We start from the raw sequence: 16,848 nt of genomic DNA, 5'->3' as shown, positions 1-16,848 counted from the left end.
TTAGAAAGGAGGCACAGGGGACAGGTCTGCTCTGTTCCTTCAGTGTCTGTCACATGGCTGGCAGGCCCTGCGCTAGGCACTGGATAGACAAGAAGAAAATAGAGTCATGTCTCCAGAGGATTTGGTGTGGTGGGTCAGATAGAGATGACCGTGTGCTGGGAAAGAAGGAAGCAGAGGGGGCTGTGGAAGTCCAAAGGGGGGAACCCAACGTGGGCTGAGGGCTGGAATATTTCCTGGAAGATGGAATGTTTAAACTGAGACTAGAAGGAGGACAAGAATAAGCCAATAGGAGAGCAGAGCTGGGGGCAGGTTTGGGAAATTTGCGGACTAGCAAACTCTTTGCATCAGAGTTGTTTGCATGGTTCCTTAACCTGATGGTCCCATGGACAGTATCTAACAAGCCCATCCAGCTCTCGGCACGCTTAACTCCTCCACGGGCTCGACAGCCCATCAGCTGGCCTCATCTCACAGTTGCCTGCAGTCTGGCCACAGAAGTGTTTTGCAGCCGGCTGTGAGCACAGCATCTGGGGAGGCCGCGGGGGGTGGTGGGTGGAATGTGCCTCCCTGTCTGTACACATCTGGGAGAAGTTTTTGTCATTTGCTAGGATAAATTCTGTGCCTTCTTTGAAAAGGCTTGCAAAATCTTTATCTCCTCCTCGGAACCCAGGATATTTAAAGGTCAATTTCGCTCTTGTCTCTTATCACAAGAAATGTGGTTTAGAGATAGTCTGAAGTGCGGCCAAATTCTTTGGCTTTATGTGAACTCTCCATGCCAACAATGGGAGATGGGGAGGAGAAGGGAGGACAGAGAGCTCTGTTCTTGGTTTTACTGAAATTTCCCCTTCCAGGTTGCATCTATCAGTTATCTGAATTGCAATCCATGATTGTTTTTTTTATGGGACCAACAGTGCCTAAAGAGATTAACACACCTTGAAGCTGCTTAAAGATCCTTTATCAAAAGGGGTCTGGTTGCTTAAATTCCAGGGGGCTTTTTCTCTTGGCTTCTTCTTTTTAAACACAGGTTCCATCCTCATCCTAGCTTTCCCACTGATCCACTGGATGACTTTGGGAAAATCACGTCAGCTCAGTGACCCTCGGTTTCCCTGCCTGTAAACATCTGCCCTGCAAGTGTGTTGTGAGGGGCTGGAGGTTATGGACACAGAGTGTCCAGGGCAGGGCCTGCCCCTTAGAGATGCTCTCTAAACGGTGGCTGTTGTCTTCTTTTACGTACATTTGAATTTTTTTCCTTCTAGCAATAAGCGTGCAATAGTTTGGAATACAAAATTTAACTAAGACATGAAAAAGGTCAAAATACATTATATGGAGAAACAGTAGAATCATAAGTACAAAAAGTAGAGGATAAAATTATATAGAGAACATAATTCCAAGTTTTAAAAATAATCATTTGTATGTGAATATATATTTTATAATAAACATCATGTTTCTGTGATTACAGGTGGAAAGGAGCGGGAGAAAGAGAACTGACATGTGCAGGTGATGGACTGAGGCTTAAGAGAAATTGAATAACTCGCTGAGGGTCATGCAGCCAGCAAATGGGGGAGCAAGGATTTGAATCCAGACAATCTCGGTACAGATCCTGTACTTTTAATCACTGCGGTATATTGCTTCTCAGGTGCTTTAGATACATCACCTGTAATCCTCATAGCAACCCTGCAAGGTAGGCCTTACTATTCTTATTTTACAGTCACACAGCATCTTCGGGCCACAGTTTCTCCATCTCTGAAATGGGCATGAATGCCCCCATCAGTGGGTCAGTGTGCAACGCATGAGAAGGTGCACGTGACAGTACTTCACAGAGGGCTTCCTAAAGGGCACTACGTGCAAAGGGAACAGCTTCTTCGTCAAATGGGCCACACAGAGGAATTCGCATTTTGTGGTGAGGCCGGGCCTCTGCTGCCTGGTTGCTCCCCCTTAGCAACCAGGGCTCGGGGTGAATCTGGAGGCAGGCTAGGTTGACTGGGAAGCCCTGACAGAGGATTAGGAGACTGGGAGTAACTAAGTCGTATCCAGGATCTATTCCCCGCTTTAAAAACGTAGACAACGACCACAAGTGAAAACAGAAACAAACCGATGAAGCTAAACCCAACTCAGGCATATTGTGTAACTTTTTTTTTTTGGTCTCAGTTTAAAAACACTGCAACAACATACTTAACGAAGCTTGAAGTTCCAGTTTAATTTGTAAAGGATTGCTTTCAGCCTAGCAAATTGGGAAAGAAGAGAAACCAGAAGTTCTCAGATAACTTGAAAAGCCATGGTCAGGGTTACGACAGAGCTGTGAGTCCGAAGTCTGGGCACGCTGAAAAGCTCTCATGTGGCCAGACCTCATAGACTATGCAGTTTCTGTCACTCGCCAGCTGTGTGACCTGGGCAAAATACTTCCCCTTACTAAGTCCTAGCTTCCGCATCATAAGAAAAGAGTAAGAAGGGGATGAGAATACCACACACCTCCCAGTGTTGCTGGATGGGTACACAACTGCTTTGCAAACGGTAAAATGACGTATGAGTTATCATTGTCACCCTCTGGTCTGCTCTGTGGTACCGCTGTAGCCTAGTTAAATTCGAGTAAGTACTCACACTACATGTCTAGGAGGAGGATAAAGCACCAGGAGGAGGTGGTCCCCAAGACCACACAGAATATGGCCCAAGACTCTTGGGTCCTAGTCCAGCTGTGTTAATGACTTTCTGTGTGACTTCCATGTATATGATGTCACATCCCCTCTCTGGGCCCCAGTTTCCCAGTCTGTAATGTGCAGGGGAGTAAAGGAGGGAGCTGTAGTCTGTGTTCTCTGTCTCCTCCAGGCCTGTTACTCACATTAACCTCTGCTAATCCCTTCTCCAAACCCCTGAGTCACATCAGCCAAAAACCATCTCTCAGTGAGACACTAACATTTTTTTCCCCTCCACCCTGACTTATTTATCTGGGATTATGCTGTATCCCACATCATGGCTGAAATAAAGGCATCTGTTTCATTCTACCTCCATTAGATTTGGTTGTTTGGATGACAATTTCTTCCAAATAACTGTGAGCTTCCTGAGGGAGATAGACAGGGTCACGTTCATCGGTCTCGATATCCTCTTAGAAAGGAGTGTGGTACCCGGTAGGCAGCAGGAGCCTAGCAAATGTGTGCTTGACTGAACTGCAAACAGCCAAGCGCTGAATCTGGCTCACCCCTGTGCTGCTGTGCACAGCCTGCCCCGCTTCTCCCGCCACTAAAACTGTCCCTGTTTGGCCAAGACCCAGAGGGGCCAGTGAGGACAGTCTTGCCCCCTCCAGCACTTGGGGACAGTCTAACCCTTACAGTTGTTTCATCTGTGCCACCCTGCAAAGTGGGGACCCTCTGCCCCTTCCTCTTGGCTCCCCCAATGGGTAGAGAGTCCACCAAACTGAGAGGGTCCTGAGGTGAGACATTCCCTCATTTCTCAGCTGAGAACCAAAGGCCAAGCTTCCTCAACAGTCCGGTCTCCCCAGCTAGCTGTCTTCCCCACCGTGATGATCCATGGGATGTCTTCCTGGCTGGACTGGAAGCCCCATGGAACAGGGGCTACATCACAGTACCCAGGAGGGTACCCAGGCATTTGATAATATCAGCTGAATGAGTGGGTGCTCCTTTATTACAGCAATTATCCCACTACATTGCAACTGGTGCTGTTTCTCTCTCCAGGCTGCGAACTTCACAAAGGCAGGGACTGTGTCTTATTTGTCTCTGAAGCCCCAAGACCCAGGATAGGGCCCAATGCAGAGGAGACATTCAGTTAATGTTTGCTGAGTGAGTGAATGAACTCAAGTTACAGTAGTACTATTGTATGGCATTCGTAAAAACTATGTAAAAGCTCATTCCAGCCCATAACATGCTCCATAAACGGAAGAGGTATATTCTCCTACTTGGGGATTTTCTGATCGTTCTTTTCTACTTCGCGCTGGTTCATCCCCACAGTGGCTGGAGAAGGCTCTGTTCCCCTGGGGTCGGGATCAGCCCTGTTTCCTATGATGAGAAGCTCTTTCTCCCACCAAAGCTGTGGGGCTTTTGGCTCCTGTGTGCCCACGCTCCCTGTCAGCACTGGGGAGTCCCAGCACTGGGAGGGCTGCCTCTGAAGGATGGTGAACAGAGGGTACACTAGCATTGTGTTTCATGTGAGGGGGTAAATGAACCCTGTTTTATAACTTATTCTGGTATGTGTGTTACGGGGGAGTGCACCCTCTCCCCACATTTCTCAGGGACATTCAGTTCTTTTAATGCCCAGATAGTCAACAGCTTTGGCCAAGACCCTGGATCCCTGAGAAGGGAATGACTTCATGGTACGGCTCCTCTCCCTTTCTTTTCTAACTATAGGAACGTCATTGCTAGTCATGGAATTGCGTCTACATAGGCAAAGTGAAGGGGGGGAGTTAGGCAGATAATTTAGGCTGACATCTCTTCCCTATGAAGAGTCAGTACGATTGTACTTTATCTTGCCTGAAGACAGGGCTACTTGGTGCCCTTCCCTGCTTTGCCCATGATGTTTTCTCCCTCCTTTCCAAGAAACGCCTGCCTGCCCAAGCTTCACCTTCTTGATGAATGTTTTCCTACTCTCACAACAGCTAATACAGAAGTCTGCAAGTGCCCTTATCACTGTCCGTTAGCCCTTAACTTTGGTCTCCCTCCCTCATTTGAACTCCTGGCGTGTGGGGACCGGACTTATTCATCTCTGTGCCTGGTCTAGGGCCTGGCTCCATAACAGGAACCCTGGATATTTATGGAGCACAGAATGAATGAGCTCCACAAATCTCAGACTGATTAAGGGACATTTCAGCCCTGTGAGTTCTCAAGAGGAGAGCAGGGACCCACTGCCTCTGCCTGGCTACCATGACCCAACCCCACGAGCTCCTTGTCGACAATTACCCCACGGGGCCCAGGACTGGGTGCATCAGGCCCGACCACCTCCTGGATTCAGGCATTAGACCGAAGGACTGAAAGCTGGCTCAGACAAAGACCGGTGGCCTGAAACAGCCCAAGGCTGCCGGAGCCAACTCAAGGCAAATGAACCAGAGTAATCACAAGAGCACACACTTGGCCTTTTAATCCTTCTGGTGCTTTGAGATCGTAGAATCACGCTAAGTAGAAGGTTCCCAAAGGCTGGGATGCTGAGTTTCTGGCCTGTTGACTTCCTACTCTGTGCAGTGTATCAGAAAGTCCCTTGGTATAAATATGAGGGAGCTGCATAAACACACCTGGACTAGGCCAACCGTTAGGCCATCATTATAAAGGAAGGATGAACTGTTTTGATCTTTTTTTTTTTTTTTTCATATCTCCATCTTTTTCTTCTCCTAGTAACCCCTTGAGATTGGTAGAGTCAGGAGGGATCAACCCATCTTCCAAGTGGAAAAGCAAAGCGCATTGTGTTTGTATTTATACAAGTCCCACACAACAGAAAGACAAAGGCTAATTCTAGGACTAATATAAAGACTGGCAGGGCTCTTATGATCCAATGGCCCCATTTTATAAATAGGGAGTGTGAGGCCCACTGACATTGAGTAGCTTGCTTAAGGACACACAGAGCACCAAAGACAGAATTGGGATTAGAACCCTGGACTCTTCACTCTCAGCTAATAAAAGTTCCACGAGACTAGGCCTCCCTTCCTTAGGGTTTTGACCGCCCAGCACTTGGAAAAAACCCAACAGCAAAGACAAATTCCACTACAAACCCACAGGGACAGAAGGTGTGGAGGCAAAGGTGGCCCCCAGCATGCTTGGTGAGGGTTACCACCAGAATCAGGGGAGAAGGAACCTTGACAAAGGTAACTCAACCTCCCTCCCCTGGAGAAGCATCCTTTCTGCCACTTTCTGTGGTACAGAATTGGGTGGCCTCTTCTTGTCCACTTGCAATGGCAGTATCTCGTAACGTTGCCAGGCAACTCATTCCATTAATGAATTATTAGAAAATTCCTTCTTCCATATGCCTTCTCCTCTGCACTTGCTCTCAGAGGGTAACTACTTTTGTTTGCACCAGCTAATTTTAATGAATTCAAATGGAACAACCAGTGATACGCACTCATTCCTTAGATGACGTGTGCCGTTTTATGCCTACCCTGCAGGCCCCCTTGACTGGACAGCTGGTGTGTTGGTGGCCTGTTATCTCAGTAACGCCCACCCTCCACTCTGTGCTTCCCACAGCCCTGGAGATGCACAGCACCCATGGGTGCCAGAGCCCTACCTCCATCGTTGTCTTTGCTGTCACCACAGGCAGTTTCCATGGACGTGTCGCAGCCAGCTCCTCTCCAGCCCAGCTGGCAGACGCAGTGCCACCCATTCAGGTCCAAGGTACATCTGCCGTTGCCATTGCACAAGCCGGGGCAACCCTCTGCAAGGCAAAGCACACGGAATCAAGGTATGATCATCCACAGCCGCCTGGTCACATACACGCACACTCTGCCTGTCAACTTACAAAAGGCTTTCACATTCGTCAGCGCATCGATGCCCGCAGCACCCGGGGAGGCCTATCATTAGAACGGCCACTTTACCTCGAAGGCAACTGAGACTCAGAGGTGGAAGGCCTCACTAAGGATGCACAGTGATCAGGATTCTAGAGCAGGAGTCACTGGATGTGGGCTTGTCCAAATTTGATCACTGGAGCTTTTAGGCTGCTCCTGGCTCCTTGCTCGCTCTTGCCTGTTTTTCCTGTCTCTGGTGGCTGTGTGGCACAAGGGAATCATCTCTCTATTTACTCCTCTTGTCCCCTCAGCACTTCTGGGTCTCATTCTAAAAGGCTGTACTTTTCTCAGGCCTTGTTACTAGGTTCATTGTACTGAACCTTAGGTTTCTCATTTATTTTGTCCCGTTTTCTCCTAAACAACTGTCTTTGCTTTCAGGAAGAGTCCTGGAGTCTTTTTTTCCCCATCTTATCTACAGCAAGTAAAGGGAACCCGGACGACTGCCACGAGAGACACTAAGTAGGGCTGTCTGTGATTGCCACTGCAGGTTTGGGCAGGCTTCCCTTCCCTAATTTTCTTCATCTGTACATCTGTCTGCCTGTCTGTCATTTATTAAGACCTTCTCTGGGCTAGCACTGGAGGTAGAGAGATGAGTAAGACTTAGTTCTTATTCTTGAGGAGCATGTAGCCTATCAAAGGAGACAGGTTTGTATAAGCAAAATATTTCACTGCTAAGTACCCTGAGGGAGATGTACAAAATATGGTGGGAACCAAATACAGGAGTGGACATCTGCCTGAGAGGGCTGTGGGTGATTCAATCAAGGAGGGTCAGGCAATATTTAGACTCTGCCTTAGGTCTGCTTTGACTATATCATTAAGGTGGGGAGTTACTATTCAAGTAGATTTGCAGGTTTTTGTTGACCACCTTTTCAAACCCTTCTCTCTCTGAGTCTGTAGCTTAGAAATCTAGGCCTGAGAATCTGTGAAGTTACACGGTTTACTCCAGCTTCTGTGTTGATGCTTGGCTTTCATTCAAGTCCTCCTTTTAACAAATCTGCCAATTCTTTTCTCAGAGGGGCTATCAAAATATTACCTCCCTGGGATGTCTTCTCTGGCCCTTGCTCAGTCTCAGGGAAAGGTATGGAAGTGAAAGCACTCTGTCATCTATAAAACTTGTTTTATTACTAAGAGCAGCAACTACAGCTGCAAACTAAATTTTCTATCATGAAATAACTGAAAACCGACCCATTATTCTTAAATGGGACAAGTGTGGATGTGGCTGTCTGATATAAGACCTAGGCCAAGGTAGGTACTCACTAAATGGCCGATCAAATAGAATCTAAAGCTGTAGTGTTTCAAGGCCTTCTGGTAGTTGACTGTTCTTACAAAGTAAAAGAAAAGAACATGTTCATTTATACTTCAGATGTTCAATACAGATGTTCAATACCAATCCATCAATCTGGCCACTGTGGTCCATTCAAAGGAAGAAACATTTACGGAGTGTGTACTCTGAGCCTAGGAGGGATTCCTGCGGAAGTTTTGAAGCAAATGTAGATAATGGGGTCACAGCAGAAGCCTGCTGGGAAAGGTGGGAAGCCAGCAGCATGGCCACCCCAAAAGTGATCGAGAAAGCAGTTGGAAAGCAGAGGAGCAGTGCTGTGACGTGCAGGTGACCGCCCAGGCGTTCTGGCTCAGTAGCTCACATCAGCCGCCCCTCCTGATCTAAGCAAATACAGACTCCCTCTTTTTCCAATTAATCCCATTTAAGTTTTGTCCATCTAGCTGAGACTTTAAATTAAGCCTCCTATGTATTTGAGATCCGTTTTGGAGGAAGAAGAGTCCAATCGTTAAGAATGGTAGTGGACTGCTCTCTCTTGCTCCAAGACGTAGCCTCTTGCAAGATGCAAATAACATCTCTCATCTAAGAGCACACGCTTGGGAGCCACATCAAAGGCTGGCTCTGCCACACAGTGGCTTTAGGACACCCAGGCACCTTATTTAATTTCTCTGAGCCTCAGTCTACTTATAAAGTGGGGTTGTTGGGAGGATTAAATAAGATAATGTATGCATGATGCACAAAGCCTGACATACAGCTTGAACACAGTATCTGAATCTTCTACTCACCTTGACCTTCTCTCTAGTTTAGTAGAGGGACTATAATATCATAAGTTGTATCCCTAACCTCAGGTAGGGGTCATAGAAAGGCAAAATAGAAAACTGAGGCAGTTATCTAGATCAGAGTTGGCAAGCTTTTCCGGTAAAGGTCCAGATAATAAATATTTTAGGCTTGTGAGCCATATGGTCTCTGCTGCAATTACCCAACACTGCCACTGTAGCTTGAAAGGAGCTACGTACAATCTATAAATGAATAGGCATGGCTGTGTTCCAATAAAACTTTATTTACAAAAACAAGTGATGAGCCAGATTTGGTCTGTGTGCTGTAGATGCCAAACCCTGGTTTAGATGCTTCAGGACAGTGATGACAATGCCAGTTGCCATATACTGAAGGTCTCCTATGGCTTGCCACTGTGCTAGACGTTCTACATATATTATTTCCAAACTAAGTAACTTCTGGTTATATTTTCCAGATCCTTATTTCCTAGGGCAGTGCCAATTTCACACCCTTTAATCCTAAATTTTTAATAAAAACCATGTGTTATAATACAGTATGGACTTTGTACCTAGACAGACCTCAGTTTAAATCCCAGCACCACCATTTTACTTACTATCTGTGTGATGACTGGCAAATTATTTAACTCTCTAAGCCTCAGTTTTCTCATCTGTAAAATGGAGGTAATATGTAATTCAAAGAGTTGTTAAGAAGATTAACGGGATAACGTATATCAATTATTTGGCACAGTGGGTAACACTGGTAGGCATTTAACAAATGACAACTGCTATTATTATTATTGGGTTTATTTTGTTTTAACATTGTATAACTTCACTAAGAAACTCACAAACCAGAAAATAACCCTTTGCCAATCCAAACTGTGTCAATGTTTGGGTCAAAAGCTGTGGTCCTCATAAATATAAACCTTGCCAGAGGGAGCTGAGACAAACCCAATGACGTGGTCATGGGGCCAACACGCAGCTCAGCAGGAAGCAGCGAGATGGGTTCAGGGTCACGAGTGTCACACCAGGCCCACCGTTTCATGCTTTCCTGGCACTCTTTCCCCCTGAGAGCAACTGTCCCGAGCATACTCAAATGATTAATTTTGCAATAGTTTACTGCCTTACTCCCTCCACTAGAATGTAAACTTGCCATAAAGTTGCCATACTTGCCACAAAGGCAACCTTGGACCTAATCCAGTGCCTTGCATGGAGCCAGTACTCGGTATGTATTTGTTGAAATGAATCAATGAATGAGGTGGAGACCTAGGTCCTGCCTGACTAAGTTGTGGGATCTTGGGAAAGTGATTTTTCCTCTTTTGGCCTCAATTTCCTCATCTGTGAAATGAAGGTTTGGATGAGATGCTCTGTTAGGTCCCTCCAGTACAGCCACCCAATAGAGAAGGTCAAAACAACTTCAAATTTGATGATTTTGTTCTTAATTTCAACAAACTTTACTTAACACCTACTGGACACAAGGCATGTGTTAATTCTGGGGTATACAGAGCTGAGATATAGCCTCTGCCCTCAATATCTTTATACTCTATTTATAGATACCCTTTGTTCCAGGGCAATTTAAAACGGACCTTATAATCTCAAACAATACTTCTCAAAGTGAATTCTTTGAACTACTAGTTCTATGAGGTCCTCAAATACAAACTTCTGTAAGTCTGGAAAACAATATATCCTATATTCTTATCCTAGAAAGTCACACTAAATATTAATACACTAAAGGCTCTGGGAAGTCTTACAATAAAGAAACCTGCTTATTTGAGTATCAGAACGCTTTCCTCAGAACTATTCCTCCCCTACCCACAACCATTTACAATAATGCAGAATATTCCATTCCACAAAACCCTCTGTGGGAAGCTCCTCTTAGCACACAGTGCCTGGTGCAACACATTCTGCGCTGCTCTTAAACTGCCAGGAGGCACCCGTGTTCTTGGGGAGGGTAAGCTCTACATGTGAAATCACAGCACTCTCTCCACAGTTTCTCCAAATGGACCAGGTTCTATCCCGAGGGTCTGCACTGTCCTACCAGTTTCAGGGTTTCAGAGAGAACCGTAGTACCTGTGGCTTGAATGAGGTTTGCTCTCAAGCGGGAATTTGCATCTGGGATCAACACACCCCCATGAGCCAGTATGAGGAAGTCTCCTCTGGGGGACTTGCAGACTTTCTTAAAGCAATATGCCCATCTTTACCCATTGCTAAAGCTCATTAATTCCACAACCCTGAAATTCATCAATAATTCAGAGAGCCCAAGTGAGATTAACAATCCCCTCTGGAACGACTCACATCAGGCATTTGCCAGAGCCAAAATAATGTAATTTTAAGGTTTAGAGAAGGGCTAATAAGCTTTTGAAAAGAAACGATGCCCTTTAAATGACAGGGGACCGCTTTATCTTCAACCTCCTGCTTAAGCCTAGGAAGAAGCCTCCCTTGAAGCTAGAAGACTTTCAGAATCCTTGAAGGTATTTATTTTTTACTTAAGTGGTAAAGCAGCTATGCAACACACCTAACACAACAAATGTCCCATTTATGTTTGTTTCTCTTTCTGGTTTTCTTGTGCTTTTTCATCCCTACCGTCACTTCCCTAGACAAGGTCACTGTTTTTTCCCTCCTAGATGACAGCAACAGTCTCCTAATTGGTCTCATTGCCCTCAAATGCTCCTTTTCAACTCTTTTCCACAATATGGCCAGATCGATCCTTCCAAATCACAAATGTCATCAAGTCATCGTCCTGCTTTTAAAAGCGGGATACCATGCTTATGTTACGGCCCATGGTCTTGGTCTATGAGGCCCTGCCTAAGCTGGGGAGAGCTCTTCTTGCTAAGTGGCCATGGGACTTTCTCTATCATAATCGTCATCATACTTTGTTGGAATTATTTGTTTTAGTGTCTTCTCTGCTAGGCTGGGACCACTTCTGTTGTGTGGCATCCACATTTCCTGGCACTTAGGAGGAGTTCAACATACTTGCTGAGTGACGGTTGTTTCCTCAGTGTCTTCCAATGCAAGTGGAAAGCAAAGAACAAAGGCTGGTTTGTCTCTGAACTGCAAGATACCCTACTCTGAAAAGTCTGGGGTTTGCATTATATCGGTCTCTGAATTCTTTTTTCGGGGGGGAGTTACTAGTACCCATTATACCAGAAAGCCAGCCAGATGGGGCTTGGTCCAGACCTAGATTTTGGCAAGAAACATTTGTCTTTTAAAGCAAGTTATGATTCACTGACCTAATCCAGCTCAAGGTTTGGTGATATATTTTCTGAACTAAAGATCAGAACGGGTGGTTTGAGAGAATACGGGTCACTTCCTGGCGAGGCTGCCAGTTTGGAAGACAGTTTGGAGGAAGAATTTTGGAAATTAATGGGACATTCTCGGTGACTTACCGTGACAGATGAAAGAATACTGGAAATACGGATTAGGCCAGGAAACACAAAATCCTGGGTTCTGCCACTTACTAAGAGTGTGATCCAGAATGGGCCACTCAGTTTCTTCAACTTTAATCTCCTTCTCCAATCAAATGAGTATATCTATTCACTTGAAACAATTCACAGGACTCCCTTAAGACTCACGGATATGGAAAAACCTCACAAAGTAGGAAAAAAAATCCACCAGCTATTAAACTTAATCCATACTGAGGGTTCCTCTGATAATGATTATGTGTGAAATGCCTACTTTAAAGAGGCTCAGAGGTGCTACTCTTTCTTGCTGGAATAATTTTATTCTTGGTTGAAGGCCAGTACGTGAAATGCGAGGCAGCTTGCTTCTCAACACCATTGGATGGGCCCTAGTACCACCTTTGCTGTATTTGGCAAAGATATTCCAGTTGAAAAGCATTTAGTCATTGATGTTTCCCTAAAATCCTTGCCATCACTTTTTAAACAGCAGTTGCCTATCTCTTATTAAAAGCCAATTTAACCTTTTTCTTTACAATTTCAAAAGTTAGTCTGGTTAATGAAGTCCTTCTCCAAGTTAACGGTGAGGCTAAGAATATGATGATAAAACAGCACAGCTAACATCTACTGAGCATCATTCCTGCCCACGTGCCAAGCACTTTACATTCATTACTTTAATCAATCCTCACGCCAATCCCGCCAGGCACGTCCTGTTTTCCTCATTTTATAAAGACTCTGAAGGGAAGAGAGGTTAAGAAACACGGCCAAGATCATCCAGTTCATTAAGTATTGGAGTTTGGATTCAAACTCGGGCAGTCTGACTTCAGAGTATGTTTCCTTAACCAATGAGCACATATTTGGTGCCTGGGGCTGTGTGAGGGCTTGAGGATAAAAAGCTGAAGGTGGCATGGCATTTCTCCTCCGGAAGCTTTGGAGCCTTTCTGGAGCACACATATCTGATCATTCTGAGACTTATTCCTAGAGCAATGAGGCCTCTTTGGAAAATTGGGTACCATCTACTTAATGTAAATGTTTAAAACAGAAGGAATTACTTGGCCTGTAGGGAACACTCTTCAAAAATAAAACTTACCAAAGTCAGGCCTTCTCTGAAAAGGAAAGAAAAATCCAAACAAACAGACCATTCACTTCCTGAGGTAAGGGGTCTGTTTTCCCCCATTTCTCCAGAGGCTGGCACAGTATCTAGCACACAGTACTAGTACTAGTGGGAATGGAGTTCTTAGGATTTCTTAGTTTGCTCTGGGGTCTCTTCCTGTCTCAGGCCACCCACCCTGGCTCCCAGCATCTTCATTCTGATGGACCAGGGGCCATAACGCATGGGCAGGGTGACATGAGATGGGGTAGAAAGGGTGAGGGGGTGTATCTGTGTATGGGGAGAGAGGGACAACAGCACAGTGGTAATGTCACAAAACAGACTGAGCACCTGGGGCAGGGGAGAATGACACTCCAGGTATATCAACCATCTTGTGACCAAAACCCCGCCCTCTGGGCAGTGGCTGCTGTGACAAAGCCTGGGATGTGGCAGCATCGAGACACCTTGCTTATGGGGTATATATACATTTCTAGATACGCATTTCTTCTGTCTGTTATGCTCATACACAAGCACACACACAAAGACAACAGGAAAATAGAGGAAGAACACCATACCTTTAACTACCCTATCCAGATAGTGCGCTTGGGAAATAAAAGACAGCACATTTAAGGTAGGATTGAAAAAGTGCAATACTGCCTGTCACATAACCATGCCAGGTGCCAGGGAGACAAAGGGGGCCGCACCCCACATTTGGGACAGACCTGCCAGGGTGGGGAAAATAAAACCAAAGACAGGACAACACGAGAGAGAAGGAGGGAGAGCAAGCACATTCTCCAGGAAGGGCCAAAAGGAACGTCAACTCACTCTGTGATCCAGGCGTTTGGAAATGTGATCATATAAAGAAGAAGACATACGGATAAGGAGAACAGCAGAAAAGGGAGGATGGGGAGCTGCAAAAGTGGCTACACTCCTGCTCCATCAGCTTTATGGAAAACTAGAACTTGCCCCTTTGTCTACCCAAAGCAGCATCCACCTTCCCTCCAGGGGATGCAGCGGGACAAGCGCGAGGGCACCCTGCATGGGCAGAGGTGACCCCAGGAGGTTGGAATTCGGAAATAGGCAAAGCGTGAGTCACCCCTGATATACGCCAGGGAAGTAGGTTGGGTCTTTGGTCAAATATACTGCTAGCTTATCTGTCTGCCATTCTTGTATTTTCCACGGACCCATGTGCCCACATAGACTCGAATGAAGAATGCGTGGTGTTCTAAGGAAGATGCATCTCTCCTCTGCATCTTACACAGAATGTGAGGTGCAGGTCAATGGATGTGGCTGTGAAAGACAAGAAAAAGAAAAGAAAACCTGACTCCTTCTCAATGCTGATTAACTTAAAAGGTAGAATGATGTATGCTTTGTTTTCCAACGCATACATCATTGTTATCATCACACATCATCACTGGGGGCTTATATCCAAGCACTGAATTATTCGGCAATCTAAGGTTTTGCTCATTTGTGAGGATGGGTGTCAAATGTGGCTCTGAACTAAACGTACTGTGCATATACATGGGTGCCTGGCTCTGTGCTTGGGGCAGGGCAGACCTCTTCATTCGCAGCATAAATCAGTAACAGCATTTCACCTTCCCTATTGGGCTGTGGTCACAGCCATTGGAGGAGCTTCCCTAGCACCTCCTTCTCTATACCTCCTCCACATGTGTTCCCACAAAGGCTGGAGAGATGGCCATTCCCTGATGGGCTGATGCTTTCAGCCGGGCTGGTCCCCACCCTTAGCTCGATTTCACACGTGAATCAAAAGTCCATTAAGAGAGGGCTCAACTGCAATGGTGAGGCCTTATCTGGAAGCCCTAGGCTTCTATAAAGTGTAAGAACAGTCTCCATAAAAGAAATATAAATTTTATGTTTTCAATCCTCTGGATAGGACAGACACTGTGGCTGTTCATCAATATACATCTGCCTCCTAAGACTGGTGGATGAGAGGGTAGGTTCTTAGTTCAGGCACCCAGGTGGTCTGTGCTTCAAGAGGAAATATGTTCCCGGAGGCTGCAGAGCCAAGTGGAAAACTGGGAAGAGGAGTTTTCGCTGGGTCTGCACGCTTCCCCTTCATTCTTACAGATGCTGCACAGTCCATGAGCTAACAGGATGTAAGAAGGGAAAGTGAAGGGGAGTTGTGTATTAAGCAGGACTGAACAAACAAAGCTGTGGAATGACAGACAGTGAAAAACAGCGTCAGCCCACATGAAAAACCACGTAGGAAGCATCTCTGGTGAAGGCGAAGACTTTCTCGATTCTTGGTGCATCTGTCACCTGCGTCTTAGTCAAGCTCATTCATCTAATTTTGCAAAGTGATCTAAAAGTGCTTAGACATCATCTCCCAGGATACGCCGGAGGAGGACCACGACACAACACACAGATCTCCTGGCTCAGCTGGTGTTCTTAGCGTGCAGATCTGCAGAGTTTTGTGGAGGGTCATCATCATAGGTTTTGCTAATGACACTGAACCCAGCTACAGATGAGATGGAGTGAGCCTAGATTTCTCTCACAGGGTTGGCAAGGATGACTCGGCTGGACGAGACAGGCATCACTGGGATTCGAATGACCATACCACTGCGCAGTATCCACTTGGAGGGAATTCTCCGACCAGAAAAACGTCTCCAAACTTAACGGTGATATCATGGCTCTGGTGATGAGTAGAGATTATATCCACTATATAGGCTAATCTCCCCAAACCCAGGGGCTGACCTCAGACAGCTCCCTCTCTCTCTCTTCTATTGCTATAAGAACTATTTAGCAATAAAGATCTCTATTAAATATGTTTTTAGTACCTTTAAAAAATGCTTACTAATTTCTCAGACCACAGGCAGGAAGACCGGCCAGTGGAAGTGACGGAGGCGCACTCAGGTCGTAATCAATGTTGTGGGTTTCGGGAGACAACAGTGGATTCCACAAATCCTGGGATTCCTTCCTCACACGGTGACCTCAGGCCACGCTGTGAAAAAAGCTGATAACAGCCAGTCAATACCAAGACCAAGAGCTTCCTGGGAATGGAAGAGAGCTTCCTTGCCTCTATTGAAAATGAAAGTGGTAACTGAGTCTTTGAAGTCCAATGCCATTTACTTATAAAAAGGCATATGCAGAAGTCCACACTGCTGTTTCTTTCACTGTTTGAAAAGCTCGGCACATATGCCCTTGACTCAAGTCACGTAAAATTTCATCGTGATTTTAAAGCACTAACTTTAAGAAAAGATGACGCCAAGTCCCTAAGCTTGCATTATGGATGGTGGATTCAGGGCTTCCCGAAATTCCTTCATCTTTCTCCTCCAGATTTCAGGATGAAGACGATGGAAGCAGAGTCATTTTCCTCTTGGACCACGTGCTTCTATGTTCCTGTCACTCTGCGGTGGAGATAGTGGAGGCACACAGCTATTTATAAGACAAGCTCTGGGCCTTAGCACGAGGGTAGCCTGTGAAGTCTCAGATCTCTTTAGCATTTCTATGACCTCCAACGTGAAAGCTTCTTTCCTTCACTTGCCTGTACCAATAGAAGTTTCCAGAAATTTCTCTTAAGATAATCCCAAGAAGCTTCAGGGGCCCCCATCAAAGGTTGTGAAGAACATGGCAAGAAGCTTATTCTTCAGGAGCCCCCGTTGACTCTAACAGCTGTATCACTGGTACCCGTTAGGTCAGGTGAAACAAAGATCATTATGGCAGGTGATGACTGGGGTGGCTACAGTCATCTGAACTCCTTTCAGATGGATGACAAATCATCAAAGAGATGTTCTTGTTAAGTTCTTGGATACATGCACGCTCTTCTCTCTTTGGACGAAGGATCAATGAGGAATAAGTGGCCA

General features: G+C 45.7%; 1 protein-coding gene across 1 annotated transcript in view; it reads right to left on the bottom strand.

Moving 5' to 3' along the window:
- The window catches only part of TENM4 (teneurin transmembrane protein 4), a 385,687-nt gene that overhangs the window by 99,581 nt on the left and 269,258 nt on the right, over positions 1-16,848 (bottom strand). Inside the window, exons 13-14 of the mRNA XM_065882183.1 lie at positions 13,600-13,626; positions 6,214-6,360 (exon numbers count right to left, since the gene is read on the bottom strand). Coding sequence (XP_065738255.1) covers positions 6,214-6,360; positions 13,600-13,626 — 174 coding nt within the window. The remainder of the gene's footprint in view (positions 1-6,213; positions 6,361-13,599; positions 13,627-16,848) is intronic.

Source organism: Phocoena phocoena, chromosome 8 (genome assembly GCF_963924675.1).
Source record: "Phocoena phocoena chromosome 8, mPhoPho1.1, whole genome shotgun sequence".
Lineage (NCBI taxonomy): Eukaryota > Metazoa > Chordata > Mammalia > Artiodactyla > Phocoenidae > Phocoena > Phocoena phocoena.
Note: the sequence above shows the minus strand (reverse complement) of the source record. Positions and strands in the feature narration are given on the sequence as shown.